Genomic DNA, 19,516 nt, shown 5'->3' on the forward strand with positions numbered 1-19,516 from the left:
GGTTTTTGCAGGGGGCTAGAGGGTGATAAAAATAAAACCAGGGAATACCCCCTCCATGAATAGAGAAGATATGAATTAGTTTCAAACTCCGTTTTCCATCTGGAAAGATTTAGTTTGTCGTTTATCTAATCTGGTCATTTCATGTATGTTAATCCTTGCATTTTATTCCCTTTTCTGGAATCTTTTACATGTGTGTTCTTGTGAAATTTTCAAAAGTTGCTTTGAGATATTTTTTGGAATAAAAGTATTTTTGATATATGAACTGTGGCTTATATATAGTGTTTTTCATAGAATTAAGTATTGAAATTTAGATTCTACATATTATTTTTAGTATGCAGTTACCACAAAGATAATTTTTTTTACAAAAGAAGAGAATGAAAGAGAGAGAATAAAGTAGGGATCTCTTAAGGAAGCAGGACCTAGAAAATATAAATCACTTAAAATTGAAAGAGCAAATAATCTTTTCATATGTAAACTTAATTAATATTTTTATTTATAGTGATTCCTTCAACTAGTCATTGCCATCCAAATGCTAACTAAATGAAAATTACAGGACACATAAAAATTCCAGAAAAGTCTAAACAAGATCTTCTATGGCCCAACATCTGGTTTCAGTCTTCAGTTAATGTCCTTCTAGTCCTTGTCATTATCTAATTTAATATTTATTTCAGTTCAATATCAAACCTTAAATGAAACTTCCTTCATTTTAAGCACCCTACTCCCAGAGGGAATAGCACCACTAGTACCCACTATTCAAAAATGCCTTGATTAGAAAGCGTTGGCTTTTCCCTTACCAAAAGTGGCTTTTAGTGACATTTTCTTGAGCCTGTTGTGCTCCAGAAGCAGGCTCTCATTTCGCCTCTCCTGGCATGATCTCTAAGTGATACCTGAATGACCCAGTCTGCATCTAAAAATCTCATTGTGTCTACCCCACAGCCCCCAAAACTGGACCTCATCCTTTTCTCCTGAATAAGTTCAGCCTTAGTACTCAGTATAAGCAAAAACTGGTCTGCATTCTCCATGCCTAATTTGAAAAAATCATCAGTGACCTCCAGTGTTGGCTTCTTTTGCTTCTCATTTATCATTTTCCCATGCTCCCTTGTCCCACCCTGAATTCACTTTCGATCCCTTTTAGTTTTGTCCTGCTCTCCTCAGAACATGCTGTTCAGCCCGCTTCTCATGATAGTGCCAACTAGTGGTGACGCTGATGTACCACTGACATGTATATACCAATGTCTGCCATTTGACTTCATAGGCTCAGTATTTGCCCAGTGCCCTTCTGATCAGATTGAGCATCTAAAACCAAATATATGCTCATTAAAGCAATCCATGCAGTAACCCATAGGATTCCCTGTGGAGTAGTGTTACAGTAATGAATGAACCATTCTATTTATTCACCCTCACTGTAATCCAAAATTACACAGGGCTGATGCTCCCAGATTAATGCAGAGCAATAATACAATGTACCTCTATTCTGATCCTAAGAAAAACAAATGAGCTCATCATTGCTTGATGACTTATTTGTGGTTTACTGAGATTTGTTCTTTGCTTGTGTAATAAATGTCAAAGTTCTATTATACGTGTTATTTCAAGAAAAATAGGAGTGTTGTTAGGAAATAAATGATAGTATGAAGAAAGCATTTGGGAAATGTAAAACACGTTGTCGTTGCCCACACCCAATGACTTGGACGAAGATAGGAGAATTTCTGTTCAAACAAAATATTTAATGTCGTATCTGAGAGCCAAATAAAACTCAAATTATTGACTAACCATTTTTTTTTCTGCTAACATAATGTTAATATAGCTTTTCCCCCTCATCCTTACCTCCTTACAACTGGAATACACATTAACAATTCAAATACCTGAGCCATACTGGATCAGAATCTCTGGGAACTAGCTTCTGGGGAATGTGCCATTTTAACGAATTCACAGGTGATTCTTTTGCACACTAAAATTCCAGCACCACCATTTCCTGGCCTTCTTTCTGTCTCTCAAGAAGAGGGAGATCATTGTCGCTTTTTCAGAACCTCTGAAAACATGCTTTCCACTAACAGCTCCAATAAAGGCTGTGTCCAGGTTTTTGTGGGACTGTAGTTTTTTCAACTTGGGGAGGGCTTCTTTAAAACAAAAACAATATAAATGTATGGATACAAAATCAATCACAAAAGTGAATATTTATTTATAATGAGAAAAAAATCAAAATAAAATACCAGACCATGGAGTTTCAGGTTCCTTTCTTCTGAGATCTCTTTAGGTGATTTACCAGAGTGCTTAGGTAGAAATGCTTCCTGGTTATAACCTGTTTCCCTTCACCAACTTGAATACTTGATGGTTTTCAGAAACTCTCAACATTCACCAGAGTCCAGGTGAGGGAGAGGCTCTGTGACTGAAGCTCAGTAGCTTCATTCTAAATCTACTTGAAAATATAAGATATTCACGGACAGGTCACTAACACCCATGGAAACCAATCGAGACTAATAGTATTGATTGGTCATCCTGAACTATATTCCTACTGACCTTGACTTGTCTCTGTTTCTCTCTACCTAGGACTTTACAATGACTTTTTATCTCAGGCATTACTGGAAAGATGAAAGACTTGCCTTTCCCAGCAAAACCAACAAAAGCATGACTTTTGATCACAGATTAATCAAAAAGATTTGGGTGCCTGATATCTTTTTTGTCCATTCGAAGAGATCCTTCATCCATGATACAACTGTGGAGAACATTATGCTGTGTGTACACCCTGATGGAAATGTCCTCTTCAGCGTCAGGTAAGGAGGGCTGTCGACTGCCTTTGGCTTCCTTATACCACACCATCTACACCAAAGCTGATGGGCCTCACTTCAGGCTAAACTCCCAATATTGCTGTATTTAGTAATGCTGGAGCTTGGGACACAAGCAGAAGATGTGATTTTTCCTGGTTCTAACTTCCAGGTTTTAAAGAATGGTTTCCTAGTCTAACTGTACCCACTCTGAGCATGTATTGGAGAATGATAGGAAATAAGGTTGGACAGAGTGGAGCTGAATTATGGAAATCCTTAAGAATCTGGCCCACAATTTTTTAAGTATACAAAACTACTTTTCCTCCTCACCAACTCCACCCCACCCTGCACCCCAACAAGCAGTCTTGGAATCCTGGATCAACTAAATAATTTTGTTAACTATCTCCTGCATTTTTCACAGGAATATATAGTCATCATCCAAGTTACCCCTAGTTTCTTCATTTAAAAAATTTTGAAAATGAAAAAAAAATTTTAATTTAAAACATTTGTTCTGACACTATGCTATAATATCCCTCCATCTTTAATATACCATATGTTTTTAAGCCTGAGTCCTGTGCTTACTGAGTGGCTTACCATAGGTAATCCTAAAAATGTTTGGTAAATCCAAGCAATTCATTTTTTTTAATGTCTTAGAAATCCCAGAAGGATTCAGTAGTAAACTGAAAAAAAACAAAAAAATTAGCTTCCCAAAAGTTATCCATGCCCTAATCCCCGGAACCTGTGAAGGTTATTTTATATGGAAAAAAAAAAAAGGATCTATGCAGATGTGATTAAATAAAGGGTGTTGAGATAGGGGAATTATTCTGGATTATCTGGATGGATCCTAAATGCAATCATCCGTATCCTTGTAAGAGAAAGGCAGAGGAAGGATTTGACATACATGGAAGAGAAGAAAGCAGTGTGACCATGAAGACAGAGATTGGAGTGATGCAGCCACCAGCCCCAGAATGCTGGCAGCTACCAGGAGCTGTGAGAAGCAAGGAATGAATGTGCCCCCTAGAGCCTCTGGAGGGCGCAGGGCCTTTCTAACACCTTGATTTCAGTCCAGTGATACTAACTTCAGACTTCTGGCCTCCAGAACTGTGAGAGAATACATTTCTGTTGTTTTAAGCCACCAAGTTTATGGTAATTTGTTACAATGGAAATAGGAAACCAATACAGATTCTTTTTGTTCATTAAAAACACCTTGCTCACTTTAGTACAAAGGTGCTATTACCAGATGTTTCATATGCTTTTTTTAAAAAAAAATGAAATTAAAGGAAAATACTACTTTCCATAGGACTTTTAAATCAGAAGTAACATAGGACTCTAATAAGTACTGGAATCAAGCATTCCGAGGAATCAGAAGCCGATTGGCAGCATCTGGCCAAGGAATCAACTGATTTAAAGTAATTATTTTGATGAGGCGATATCCACTGGAGAATTAACTCAGTGGATTATCCTTACCCTGCACATTCCAAAGAAAGATTTAGCTCTTGCCTGGTTCCTGGGAAATAACCTACAAGCCCTTGGAATATCCTGCCTGATAAGTATGTCTTTGTTTACCCGGAGGCCTTGAGCCACACGGTATCAACTTGATGTCTGGAGGAGCTAAAGACTAAGGTCAGCCATAACTATGTGACCAACCTTCAGTTAATATATACTTTGGACTCCAGAGCTTATGTAGCTTCCCTGGTTGGCAATTGTCCATGCATGTTGTCACACATCATTGCTAGGAGAAGTAAGCGCTGTCCATATACCTCCACTAGAACGGGACAGCTGGAAACTTGCTCCTGGTCTCTCCTGGAACCCACCCTATGCATCTTATTTCATTGCTGATTTTAACTGGTATCCTTTCATTGCAATGAACCATTAACTGTTAGTATAACAGCTTTGATGAGTTCTGTGAATCCTTCTAGTGAAACATTGAACCTGAGCTTGGTCTTAGAGATCCCCCAACACAGAAGGACTCAAAACTGTTGTCTGCACAGCTATTTCAGCTGACAGCAGAGCCAGCTGAAGCCCAGCCAGTTACCTGGTTTCAGGCTTGGTTCTGACACCGTCTACTGACAAAGATTCTCTCTTTGACCAAATTCTACTCAGTCTCCTCTGAACTCTCTTCTCACCTAGGCCCTGCTCCCCCATTCTCAATATCTGATCACCCTCCATATCTGATGAGGTTCCTCATCCACCCCCTAACCCCCAGCTGATATCTGATCACCCTGGCCCCCCTTCAGCAAGAATCCTGTTAGGTCCATTTAGCCAGAATCCCCCAAGCCCTGATGTTTCCTCTTGGTAATTGTTCATCCACTGACCTCCGCACCTCCACCCCACTCCCTCTTCCTTCACTATAAATTCCCACTCATTATATTTGGAGTTGAGCCCAATCTTTGTTACCCATTAAAAAAAAATTATAGTAGCCCTCCTAAACAGAGTCTGCCTTACCATTCTTTAACAAGTATTATGCATAGTTTTCTCTTTAATAGTGCCTGCCTAATCTCCTTGGTTGTTAATTTATTCATATGTACTCTGAAGGAAGTAGACTCAAAGATTTCAGAAGTCCTTTCCAGCTTTAAAGTACAAGGAAGATGCCAGAATGAATATGTTTTGTGACACAAAGTTATCCAGACATCTCCCTGGCTTGGCATTTTGCTGCATGACTATTGACAGTAGAATTCAACCCCCGGCAGATAAAATGGTTCTACTCCTCTGATTAACTCAGATACACCATGGGTTGGACCAGCTGTTGCCTTTGTTTTTTGCAGACTTGTTCAGGGGCCTTTTAAGGAACCTCTGATCTGCTATTGCGGGTACCAAAGTTCAACAGCCTCTGCCTGAAGCCAGGAAAAGCTAAAAGGACATAAAATTTGAAAAAACAGTCCTCATCAGTATGCAAGCCTTTCAACTTAATAGCACCTGAATTACATGCATAATAGCACGTAGATCTATAACTGAAAATGCTCCAGGCTTTCCCCTCACTCCTGGAAAGATAATTTCCTCAGGTAAACTTGCTTTGTGAAAGAAACCTTTACTCATAGGTTTTTATTACCACCATTCCAGCTCTTTATTACTGGAAACTATTTAAGTTTGCATCTTCCAGAAAGCAGAAAATATTTAAATCTATTTAAAAGCCTTCTCACTTTGAAGTGTGTTTTTCTGCAAACACCCAGAAAATATAGAGGAAGCTGCGCAGGAAATGGTGAGATCAGAAGCAATTATTAGGGCAGGAATTCACTCATTAACTGTGTCTTAAGCAAATCACCTACCTTCCTGGGTTTGCTTCCTTATGGGTTACTTGGAAAGAAGATGGTAACACCTGTTTTGCATTAGTCTTGAAAGGCACTCAGAAGTGTCAGAGAGCTTCAATGCTGCATTGCTTATTTGACCATGTGGTTAAATGATCTGCAGTTTTCTTTTTCTCATTCTTGCTATAGGATAACTGTTACAGCAATGTGCTTTATGGATTTCAGCAGGTTTCCACTTGACACTCAAAACTGTTCCCTTGAACTGGAAAGCTGTAAGTCTTACTTCCCTATGGAGTATGTGTGGTCTGAACACACCATCACATACTTGCATATAAATAAGCGTACTCTTAACAAGCATGTAAACATCTTGATAAATATATTTGTCCAAAACAGCTTGTTGGTCGGTTGGTTGGTTGGTCTTTTAGTAAGAATCATGATGGCAAATTTTCTCTCAAATGAGAAGATAGAAGATTCAAGGAAAAAAATGCTTTGATAACTACATATTCTGCAGTTTCCACAATGATTTTAAAGGAATAGCTCCCTAAAAAGTTGTATTCTTGCTAATGCTATTAACAGAGACTGGCAGATTTAGAAAGCTCTGCCATTTATGTTCCTGTATAAATCCCAGTCTTCCATTAAGTATGCTTTGTTTCCCTGGAAAAACCCAGCTCTAGACTTAAACCTCCTAATCAAAGCCCTGTCAGAGGGCATCTGAGCCAGCTCCCTGTCAATTTGACCCACCAGCTCTTTTTGACATGATATCTTAAAAGCTGACTGCAGTTTTCCATAATGTGGGTAAATGCTGGGAATCTCAATGGATGTCTCCTACATAGATGCTCCTCCCCAAATCCATTAGAAACTGTCTATAATAGTATTTGATTATAGAAGAAAATTCTGTACAAGCCCAGCTCACTCTGGAATTTCATCCAATAGAGCTACAAAACTAAAGGGCCCTAAAGACTTGGCATCCGACCTCTGAGTGAAAGGCAGTGCTGTGACATCACAGTACACACAGACATGGAAACAGCTATTAGGAGAGTTTTAATGTGTCACGTGGGCACAGAAAATGCTGCCACACTATGCCAGTAATCAGGGTCTAATTTTTGGAGGTTTTTTTTTTTCTTTTTGAAGATGTGGATATTATCAGTCTATTGGCAAACGTATATTTCAGAGCCATGACATTGGACCAGACCCCAGGGATACAGAACTGCATAAAACATGGTCATAGACCTCATGGAACTTACAAGAGCTTACTCCAATAAAAAGAATGTTATTTTCTTGTCTTAGATGCCTACAATGAGGAAGATCTAATGCTGTACTGGAAACATGGAAACAAGTCCCTGAATACTGACCAGCATATTTCGCTTTCTCAGTTCTTCATCGAGGAATTCGGTGCATCCAGTGGATTTGTTTTCTATAGCAGCACAGGTACCGTATTTTATGTGGACCATTCATCAGCATTTATTGAGCATCTACTGTCGGCAAAGTATGAGTGGAAAGACCCAAGTCCAAACAAGCATCCCATTTGGCCAATAACATCATCATTCTTTTATAGGCAGCCACCTCTACCTTTCCAATACAGGTGTTCCTCAACTTACGATGGGGTTACCTCCCAATAAATCCATCATAAGTTGAAGTGCATTTAATATACCTAACCTCCCAAATATCATAAGTAGCCTAGCTTACCTTTAATGTGCTCAGAAACTTATTCATCTAACTCAAATCCTATTTTATAATAAAGTGTTGAATATCTTCTGTAATTTAATTGAATACTGTATTGAAAGTGAAAAACAGGATGGTTGTCTGGGTGCAGAATCGTTGTAAGTGTATCGGTTGCTTGCCCTCGTGATCTGGGGCTGACTGGTGGCTGGTTCGCTGCGGCTGCCCAGCATCACACAAGAGCATATGGCCAGCCCGGGAAAAAGATCAAAATTCAAAATTGGAAGTACAGTTTCTACTGAATGTGTATGGCTTTCATACCATCATAAAGTCAAAAAATTGTAAGTCAAATCGTCTTAAGTCAGGGACCGTCTGTGCAGATTTCTGTCTTCGTCATATAACCACCTCTAACTAGATGCCTTGCTTCCTCTCCGCCCCTGCAGTCTACTCTTAATACAGCAGACAGAGTGTTCTTTTGAAAACATAAACAGCACAATTCTTCTCTGTTCAAAGCCCTCTGGTGTTTTTCCACCAAACTTACAGCAGACTTTAAGCTTCTCACCATGGCCTGCAAGGCCCTACATGATCTTTCTCTGCCTAAGGCTCTGACCTTAACAACTACCCCTGCCCCCTCTCCCTACTTCTTGTGTGTCTTCAAACACACCCATCTTATTCCATCTGCAGGGTTTCTGCTTTGGCCTTTTCTCTCTCTGCCTGGAATGTTTTCCCCTGATTTTTTGATGACCAGCTTCCTCATTTTGCTCAGAGCTTTGTTCAAATATCATCTCCTCAAAGAATGCTTTCCTAGGGCTTCCCTGGTGGCGCAGTGGTTGAGAGTCCGCCTGCCGATGCAGGGGACACGGGTTCGTGTCCCGGTCCGGGAAGATCCCACGTGCCGCGGAGCGGCTGGGCCCGTGAGCCATGGCCGCTGGGCCTGCGTGTCCGGAGCCTGTGCTCCACAACGGAAGAGGCCACAACAGTGAGAGGCCTGCGTACCGCAAAAAAAAAAAAAAAGCTTTCCTAGCCATCCTATCTAGAATAGACTTCCCTCCTCACCATTCCCAATGTGTACTTGTCTTCACATCACTAACCATGTCCTGAAATACATCTCTATTTGACTGCCTTATTGTCTGAGTGCCTGACTAGAAAGAGTGCAGGGATCTGTCTGCCGTGTTCACCATCTCTTCCCCATTCTCTTGTTCACCTCGAATGTGCCTGGCGCATGATAGGTGCTCAATAAATAGCAGCTGAATCAATCAATCAATCAATCAATCAAGTACGTCACTGTGACGCCACACACATGCCAAAAGGGTATAAAGAGATTTATTACTCACATAATGAGGTTTTCTGGAGAGCAGGGCAGGCTCCTGAGAAGGTCTGAAAATGTCTGAGAGAACAGAAAAGGGTGCCTGACTTGGGGTTCTATGGTGGTTAGAAAGTGGGGCTAGGGTGAGGATTCCCTTAAATGGTGCAGTGTTTGCATGGTTTGATCTTCCCACCAGTGCCAAAGAGGGAACATCTGGCTTTCCTCCTAGCTTGCCCAGGTGTGGAACAGAAGGGGAAGTGGGGCTAGAAAGTTATCAGAAGTCAAATATGAAAAATGGACTCACTCTATTTATTGCAGTACCCAAAATGAGGGCTCCACAACTTTTCAAAGCAGCACTACCTTTCCTGGTTGGTAAAGGGAGCTCTTCCTGGCTACAGGTTCAACAACAAAACCATCCCTAGTCTCCCCTTCCCAGAAGAACAACAAGACAGAGCAACATTTCTCCTGCTGGGTTGCAAAAAAAAAAAAAAAAAATTCAGAGAATTATGAGTAAAGAAAGGACCTCGTTACCTAAATATCTTTCAAGACTTAAAACCGTATGCATTAATGTCTTTCTTTATGAAGTACTTTCACAGCTTTTCCTTATCTCTTTTAATCTCATAATAATCATATGAAGCTATAACGTCAGAGATGCTATTATTCCACTCTACAACTATAATCAAAATTCTCAATTGCAAACCATAATGAAGTGGGCTGTGACATGGGTAATACAAGACAATGAGTAGCTTAAAAAATGTATATTTTGACTTTAGAATGCACTATGTAGTGTATCTTTTATTAGCCTTGGTAACAAAATTGTTTGGTGTTCCTGAAACATATCAACTGGTGGTGAGAGAAACTCAGAACAAGTAGGAAAGAGAAGGGTAACCAGCAGTTAATTAAGAGTAGAATATTGGGCTTCCCTGGTGGTGCAGTGGTTGAGAGTCTGCCTGCCGATTCAGGGGACACGGGTTCTGTGCCCCGGTCCGTGAAGATCCCACGTGCCACGGAGCAGCTGGACCCATGAGCCATGGCCGCTGAGCCTGCGCGTCCGGAGCCTGTGCTCCTCAACGGGAGAGGCCCCAACAGTGAGAGGCCCGCGTACCGGAAAAAAAAAAAAAAAAAAGTAGAATATTAGGCAAGCAGTCTGCCAATTCGGTGTGGATTGACTAGGAGTATATCTTAGACTAAGTGCCTAAATATTTACCTAATCTGTCTAAATAGGTTTGCCATCTTGAGTTACCTAAGAAATTACTACTGAGGAAGTAGAAGAGTTCTCCAACTTTGCAACATCTATGATTTAGTTTTATTTATTATTTTGACCTATAGTCTCTGTGATTTGAATGATTTTGCCTCAAAGTAAACTGCATTTATCATAGAAAAATTAATCTTACCACTAATTTATAAAAGATATACTTTCATTTTTATCATTTCATTATTTACTGCCTTATTTTAGAAAAGGTTTAATAAGATTGACATCACAACTATTGTGAAATAAAGCATGATATGAATTAGAAATGTGTGAGAAAGAAAAATGTAAAACAAGGGTAAGTTATGTTAGAGAATATATGTGGTTATTAGAGAACGACACTCAGAGAAGTCCTATAGATGGTCCAAAAATATGGCTTTAAACTTCCTTGCAGCCAATGTGAAAAGGGAAACCTGAACAAAATGTGTGTGGATGTGACTACAATTTGTACTTTTGATCAGCACAAATTAATCAATATTACCAACGTGAGTTTATATAATTCCAACAACAAGCAAAAGAACATCATTTGGCTACTTTTTGGCAGACTTATCATAGATAAATTAATGGTACCCGTGAAACTTTGAAATAATAAAAAATAGTTTACGGATACTCCCTCCCCCTAGCTCTTCTTTGAATCCCTAGCTGTCTGGATCCTAACTTGGAATCCAGTGACCTAGTAGCTACTGTGAATCTTTTCCTTCACATCCTTCACAAATGAAATAATATATTTCATTTCATTTCTCAGAGCTAATAAATAGTGTATTGGCTATTGCATCAGTCATTAGCCATGTACTGAAGACTTTCTCACCTGCAGAAACACTGCAAACACAGTATATTTTGGAGAAAGGTCTTTAAAGGCCATCCCATAAAATGTAATTACCATTCATCCCTGAACAGCAGGTATGAAATTTAAAGGAGGATCTTTGAGTCATAATTAAACAGACTGCAGTTCAGTTAGTTCAACAAACATTCGATGGAGTGCCAGGCCCAGGTCCTATGCCAATGCTGGGTAAACAAGGGTGAGTGTGTTAAGTTCCGTGTTCCCTAAGAGCTTGGAGTCTAAAGAAGCAGGTTGTTTCACTAAGTGTGGGGTTTCCACGAAGAAGCCTGTTCTGATGAAAACTTTGGCTTTTTCTCATAGGTTGGTACCACAGGCTTTTCATCAACTTTGTGCTAAGGAGGCATATTTTCTTCTTCGTGCTGCCAACCTATTTCCCAACTGTGTTGATGGTAATGCTTTCCTGGGTTTCATTTTGGGTTGACCAGAGAGCTGTTCCTGCAAGAGTTTCCTTGGGTAAGTCTTTCCACACCTTTGTGAAATGTTAATATGGGAGAAATGTCGAGGAAGGTAAATAAAAAGGGTGATAAGTGGAGAGGGAAAGAGACTGATGGTTTAGTAGGGATAGTTACTGATGTGGGCTCAGGTTACAGTACTTGGCTTGACAGCCTCAAGGGCAAATTGTAGTTGGACTCTTTCCTCGGGAATCCAGACATTAGGTATGAAGGCTGCACCAACTGACCAAAGCTGGATGATAGTAAGGAGAGAGGGTGAAATTATGAAGCATAAACAGCCTCACTTTATAAATGTCTCTCTTCTCCCTTCCAGGAAAACCTCCCTATCCCTTGCCCAAGTTCATTTCACTTTCCCTGACAAACCCGTACATCACAGAAGATTTCAGTTCAAACCAATTCACACTATACTGGTACCTTAATAAATTACCTCTTGGAGAGGGGGATGTTTGAATTTGGAAACATGAGCACTAGTTAGAAATTAGGGCGTAATCTAAACGCTAAAATCAGAATCAGCTGCAGTGGAATTTTAGGTATGATGACACGTTAGTGGGCAAGAGATTTCAGATGGAGAAACATTTCCAGCCTCATTAACAGGTATATTATCTCCTCTATCTACATATGTTATATTGCCACGGTCACACATACAGATTTATGGGAATGACCCACTTAGCAGTTATTGAGTCCTTACAAAGTAGAGTTGCCAAGCTAAGCACTTAGATAACATGTTACTTAGTGGGAACCCAAGAGTCAATCCCACCTGCCTTCTTAGCTGGTTTGGGGCAGAACTCTATCATTTTGGTTGATTTTGTTCTTTCACCTGTAATGCTCTAACTAGAGAGAAGATTGTCATAAGTGGTTCATAATCATTGTAACTATCACGCAATTCATTCCAGAAAGGGTGATTTCTAAGTTAATGTTCACAAATTATATGCATGCTTCAAAAGATCATTTGAAAGACATAAATCGTCATTAATATTAGTAATTTGTTCACCTCTTTCCCCTATTAAAAGCTTCAATCTACAAGCATTTGAGGCTTGAATGTCTTCAAGAGGAAACATACTATCTGAATGAGTAATTAAATTATTGTGGCTGTTCCTTCACATCAGAGCAGCCTGGCCCTGACCTCAGTAGGGCAGTAGGGCAGTGTAGACCCAAAAGAGGAGACTAAAGGCCTATTTCCAGCCCTCGAGACAGAATGAGAAGGGCATTCAGTCTCTAAAGGTTTATGGATATGATTTTCAATGGGATCCCTGAAGCTGACTGCTCAACTCTTATACTTTGAAAATGACAGCAGTAAACGCTCGTTCCAGGGCAGGGTGGGGTGAATGGAGAACACTGAAATCCATTTAAGTCGCCCCTGAAATTCTGTGCTTCTTGTGTCTACATCTGATTCCTCAGGGTTAGGAAATTGCTATGCAGATTTATGTAAAATAATATACAAATAAGAAGTGTCCCTCTCCTTTTTAATAGAACTGTAGTATTCCTAGAACACTGCTATCCTCTCAGGCTTTTCCTTCCTACCACCTTCAAGTTCTTTCAAAGATACTTTGCCCTCTGTTTTAAAATTTTTTTTTTATTGACGTATAGTTGATTTACAATGATGTGTTAGTTTCAGGTGTACAGCAAAGTGATTCAGATTCCTTCCCGTTACAGGTTATTGCAAGGTATTATGTATAGTAACCTGTTCTATATAGTAAGTCCTTGCTGTTTATCTATTTTATATATAGTAGCGTGTATCTGTTAATCCAAAACTCCTAATTTTTCAGTGCACCCAGTGAGGAGTAGGGAGCAGAAATCCAGCCCGAGTTCCATGGGACATGGTTTGGGGTGACGTCCTCCAGAGGAAGGGGCACCTCTTACTAATTTGTACAAAGGTGTAGTTTGGGCTTGCAGAGGCCTTGTAATAGCTTATTTCACCTCCTTCTCTTTTTGCCCCTATGACCAGAGTGATATCTCTAAAACGCAAATGTGATCACAATACTCTCATCTCAAATGCCATTGGAGTAAATACACTCAACTTGGAATCCAAGGTGTCCCTTGAGGGTTGCCAGATAAAATACAAGACACTTGGTTAAATCTATATTTTGGATAAGCACCAAATAATGTTTTCATTTAAGTATATCCCAAATATTGTATGGGACATACTGATACTAAAACACTGCTCATTGTTCGTCTGAAATTGAAATATAACTGAGTGTTCTGTATTTTTATTTGCTAAATTTTCAATCATACTCCTGCCTCAACATACTAGCCCTAATAAGCTTCAACCAATTTGAATGTTCAATGTTCTCAAACAGGCCCTCATGCCTATCTGCGTATCTCACCTCTATATATTTGTTCTGGCTCTCACTCTGCCTAGAATGCCCTCCCTACCTGTCTTTCTCTGTCAAATTCAGCCATTTCTATACAGCCAGAAACCTTTACTGATGGTTCCAGGCAGATATGGTCTCTCCCATCTTTGGACCACATAGCACTTTGTATCTCTCCTGAGACCCCTACTTCCTCTATTTCATGTTCGGCTATGGGATGGGTTGGTAGCTCATCTTGTCTCCTCTATTAGAATATGAGTTTCTTAAGGAAAAGGATCATTATTATCCTCTTTTCTGTCCCTACGTGACTGGCACAGTGTCCTGCACATATTTTGTGCTCAATACATAGTTGTTAAACTACCAGTATTTAGCCCACCATGTTTTTAATAACTGTATTTTAGCTACTAACAGAAAACAATGATGATTCATTAAGACTCTTCCACATTTGGGTTCATTTGCTGATTGAGGATGAATCATTTGCTGGTTAAGACCCTTCCACATTTGTCACGTTTCAGATAAAGAACAATGGAAGCTGAACAGCACAAAAGTATCAATTGTGATTAGGCACTTCTCATAAGAGACAATAGCTATCATAACTTGGAATGTGTAATGGGTTAAAATACCATTCTATGTTTCTATTCAATCTGGTGTGAGACTATTACAAGCTGTTCAAGGATGTTTTAACCCTCATGGAGGGTTCTCCTCTCCTTTCTATCTCCCTCCTTCTTTCCTTGTATCCATCGTTCCTGTTTTGACCCCTCTGCTGGGGTATGCCATTCATGTACAATGTATGAAGTAATGGGGTCATTTATCAGGAAATAAACATGGCAGAGAAAGGCAACTAAAACTTTCAGGCATGTAGTCATTCATAAAGCAAAATGTCTAACAGAGGATATCCCGTATACCTGGAAAAGTAAATACTTAGGAGCTATTCATTTTACCATTATAGAAGTAACCAGAACTTCTGTGCCACGGACTCTGGCACCACCTTTGTGGAATAATGGTTGTTACTTTCTGGCCATAGAGTGGTATTTGGATATCCAGCCTATGTTTCTCTCCCTCACATCGCTTAATATTTTTCTTCTGCCTAGGCCTACAGGGAAAATGTTTTTGCTCATTTAAAGATGAATGTAGACACCTATTCCTTCAAAAGAGCTCCCTACCACACAGCCACTGAAGGGGTGAACTGACTCAGTAGTTCTAAGTGACATCTGCAGGCCCTACTGCTTTCACACAGGTCAATGAACCTCTCCATCATATATGGCAAAAAATAGCCAATGAAACACAAAGATAGATGAATAATTCTCCCCTAACTGCAGGACTCTTTGGATCTCATATGTGTCCTTAAGAATTAATATGGTGAGTGAAACTGCGAGGCTCAGGGAAGTTGAGTCCCAGAAGCCAGACTAACTATTGCCTCATAACACTTTCCTAACTATGCATAGCAATTTCAGTAGGTGGGAAAATAATTCTCTAATCCCAACACAGGACCTTTCTTTGACTAAATGGTCACTTCCTATAATTCAAAACTCCTTTATTGGGATGTTAACTTTAATGGGCTTGGAATGAATACAGTTTGTCAAGGTTAATGTATTTCTGAGGGGTGGCTCAAGACAAAGTGTGGTTAATGTAGCTGTAATACTCCTCACTCCAAGTCCTATTGCTTTAGGAATTTATATATCAGTTTTCTCACCCCTTACTCCCTGTACTCAGCATTCCCTTCTCCCCAGTCTCCCTGTCTCTCCCTCTCTCTGTTTGCTCCTTTTAAAGAGGAAAGTCTAGAATGCTGGTTTAAAAATAAATAAAGCTACCAAAAATTAGTTGGACTAAGCACCTTTCTAAAGAAAATGACTGCTAGTTTATTGCTGTCTGGCAAATAGAGATAATGCAATTCCCTTTTATTGACCCAACAGTCATCAATTTAAAATACATGACAAGAGCATGTATCTGTGTGTTTTTCTAAACCCTTATTTTGTCCATTAAGCTTCATGTTACTGTTCACTGAAAAAAATTCAAGTTCTATCTTCCATGTCTTAGAAAACCAGTAAGAGAAAACATTTCAACATTTTTGAACAAATGAGGTAAACATTCCTAAATAGGAATGTTCATTTAGGATTTTCACAGTTTTCACGGTTTTACCAGGGAAATCCTGACAGGAGTAAGACTTTTGGCCTCTTGTAAAGCACAAAGTACCTTCATGCTTCCTGACATAATTCTACACTCAATTTTACAGCATCTTGTCTCAGAGATACTCCATATATAGAAATTGGTTTATAATCTTAAAAACAAAAGGAGGGCTTCCCTGGTGGCGCAGTGGTTGAGGGTCCACCTGCCGATGCAGGGGACGTGGGTTCGTGCCCCGGTTCGGGACGACCCCGCATGCCGCGGAGCGGCTGGGCCCGTGAGCCATGGCCGCTGAGCCTGTGTGTCTGGAGCCTGTGCTCCACAACGGGAGAGGCCGCAACAGAGAGAGGCCCGCGTACCGCAAAAACAAACCAAAACAAAACAAAAGGAAATTTCCTCTACAGGTTCAGAATGAGAGGCCACAGGTTTGCATGAAAAGAGCATGGTTCTACACTCAGAGAGAAAGGTTTCAGTCCTGCTCCTGACCAGACTCAGACTCATTAGACGCTCTCCTCTGCAACATGTGGTTAATATTTACCTAGGTTTGTGGCGGGTAAACATTCAATAAAGGCAAGCAAGTTTTATTTATTAATCTCAGCTTCAGCTATACATACACCTGATCCATTAATAAAAAGTTCACATCTCCATGTTTATGTAGCAAGGAATGCAAGCAGCCTCCACCGAGACGCAGATTATTGATACTACCACTGTTGGGGAAACCTGAGACTCAGTGGGTCAGTGGCCTGCATTTCATGGTAAGTGCTAGAGAAGCTTTTAGGTTTCTTACTCTGGAGTTCAAATCAGTGTGAAGGTGAGATTCCAGGCCCTCCTATGGTGACTATCAAATTGCCAAATTGCATTGGTTTGGGTCATCCAAAGGAAAAACTTAATTTGAAATTGAATAGCTCTGTAGCACTGTCATTGTCTTTGATATGGGCCTCCCTCAGATGAGAACCTTGCAGAATTATAGAATTTGTTGAAAAGGTAGAAATGTGCGGGTGAAAGCTGTCCACGTGCTGTGTCTGTACATTTAGGAGTAAATCGCAGCGCTCCTCCTGCTGTTCGGGACTCTGTCTGTTAACATTAAAATGTCCTCACAACTTATAAAAATCATTAAGGATTCCATCTGCACGTCCCTGGTGGGAAGTTAATAAATAAAACCATGCCAGCCAGTGTACATTTCAAATATTTACAATACTTTACTTTCTCTCCAGGCAGTACTCTTGCAGTATGCCTCTGAGAAATTAGTGTAGACACAGAGTAGCCCTCCCCAAGGCTGGCATTTTATTAAGGAAGTCTCAGAGTCACTTCTTTCTCCATTGTCCCCCAGAACATTGATCTCGTTACCTCTGACGCCCATGGCAGGGATTAAAGAAGGGAAAGGAAGAGAAGAAAAGGAAAGGGAAGGGGAAGGCAGTGGTCAGGGAGAGGAAGGGAAGAGAAGGAAAGTGGTAGGAGTACTGGACAACAAGGGAAAGGGAAGGGAGGCGCAAAAAGTAAGTGGCATTTAGCAGTTGCTTAGTAAATATTTACACTGAACCCAGCCTCCACTAACACACTTCCGTTCTGAATCTCAACTGAATTGTAGTTTCAGTAACCAGGGGCAAAGTGATACCAATAACGATGGCTTGTCAGTATTCTATATGAAAGAAAAATACAGAGAAAGCAATCTTTAATGCTGCTAAAGATCACTCCCTGACAAATGAAAGATTAAAGATTGACATGAAGACGCTTTCTGAACAGTAGAAGTTGTGAAATGATGGGGAAGGGTAGTGGAAATGGTTTTAGAATTTCTTTCTCAGAAGAATTTTTAAAACTTGAATACATTATTACCTTCCTGAGATGGTTAGAAGAGGCCCGACTGAGGGTGGGAAGCAATGGATCCTTAAAGACAAGTCTGACTCCGTGGAGACTTTAGCTGGAGGGAAGGAGACGTCACAGACAATGGGGGTGAGGGTGAGAAAATGAGATGGAAAGAGAAATCCAAGCAGAGTTTCCTGCTTAGGCGCAAGCCGTGTACTAGGTTAACATGCTGGGATTCCGTCCACACACACACGCCTTTGATCACCAGGTATCAGTCTGGAAATGTATCCCCTGGTGTCATCCAGCGCCACCACCTGGAGCTGAATGGTTATGTCACCGAACTCATCACTGTTCTCAAATGGCAGGAATCACCATGGTGTTGACCATGTCCACGATCCTCTCTGGGGTGTGCGCCTCCACGCCCCAGGTGTCCTACGTCAAGGCCGTGGACGTGTACCTATGGGTTAGCTCCCTCTTTGTCTTCCTGTCAGTCCTTGAGTACGCAACCGTGAACTACCTCACCACAGTGAAGACAGGGAAGGTACTGCCTTCTTTTGACTGTTGTATCCTTTCCGGAATGTGAAGACTACCCTCATCTATGCCCTCTCCTGACAGCATTGCAACCCTTGTGTGAAGTCCATGTGCCTTGGCAAGATGCAAGTTTATGGGGTGATGACAATTTGATATTGAACTTTATTCTTCTGCTCTGTGCTGGTTGGTTTCCTCAGCATCCTCATTCACCTTTGCCGAGAGATTTTCTGTGTGAGGAATTTCTCTCAGTATGCTCCCCTCCACTGACTCTAACCCTTGAAAAGAAGGGGTTGATGTACAAATCACATCCTTTCAAGTAGATGATGATGATGATAATAATAATAGCTAACATTTAATGAGTGTTTCTTATATATTGGCATTGTGCTAACCATCCAACATATTATGTCTTTTAATTCTCAGAGTAACTCCAAGAGGTTGGTACTTTATCACCTTCATTTTACGGAGGTGAAATAGGAGCAGATGGGGGAGTAACTTGACCAAGGTCACACAGCTTAAGAGGAATCAGGATTTGTTTCTGGAGCACCCTGACTCCAAAGGCTGTGCTCTCAACCAATCAATGATCGATCTCCACCAAGAGCTAGGATTTATTTTTCTTTTCTAGTCACTCGGGAGAGTGGTAGAGCACGAGGGAAGGTTCTTCTCTTCACAGTGTACTGGGAATAAGGTACCTTCTGGGCCTGAATGTTATCACCTGTTCCTTGGGACATTATCAATCTGGATAGATTGCTCTCTCCCTGCTTCATTTCACAAAGGGGTGGGGCACCAACTTCCTGTTATTACGAGAACTGACACATGATGTTTTACTTCAGAAACCTAACTGATCAAATCAATTTGTTTGCTATATATATGTGTGTGTGTATATATATATGTGCAATTTTAATGTGATATATTCACACCAGTTTAAGAAATTCTTACAATGACTATACACACCCAAAACATTATTTAATATTTTTTTATATTTCTAGTGAGGGTATTTCATACTTTCCAGAGTATTTGTATATCCTCTTCTGGAACTGAGCCCTCATATCAACTCCATGATGTAGGCCTTGCGGAGATGATTATCTCTGGTGATTTGCCAAAAGATCCACAACCAACAGAGCTGCAGTCGCAGCTCAGATCTCCTGTAATGCTACTTCAGTCTTTTATTTCATATCCTTTGAGTCAAAGCTGTAACAGAAACTGATTTTGCTTCATTGCAGATGCTTTAGTTTCTT

General features: G+C 40.4%; 1 protein-coding gene across 1 annotated transcript in view; it reads left to right on the forward strand.

The window, feature by feature from the left end:
* The window catches only part of GABRR3 (gamma-aminobutyric acid type A receptor subunit rho3), a 40,141-nt gene that overhangs the window by 16,845 nt on the left and 3,780 nt on the right, over positions 1-19,516 (forward strand). The window contains exons 4-8 of the mRNA XM_065875885.1: positions 2,548-2,771; positions 6,197-6,279; positions 7,295-7,435; positions 11,363-11,515; positions 18,116-18,291. Of these exons, the coding sequence (XP_065731957.1) occupies positions 2,548-2,771; positions 6,197-6,279; positions 7,295-7,435; positions 11,363-11,515; positions 18,116-18,291 (777 nt within the window). The remainder of the gene's footprint in view (positions 1-2,547; positions 2,772-6,196; positions 6,280-7,294; positions 7,436-11,362; positions 11,516-18,115; positions 18,292-19,516) is intronic.

The sequence above is a fragment of the Phocoena phocoena genome, chromosome 4 (assembly GCF_963924675.1).
Source record: "Phocoena phocoena chromosome 4, mPhoPho1.1, whole genome shotgun sequence".
Classification (NCBI taxonomy): domain Eukaryota; kingdom Metazoa; phylum Chordata; class Mammalia; order Artiodactyla; family Phocoenidae; genus Phocoena; species Phocoena phocoena.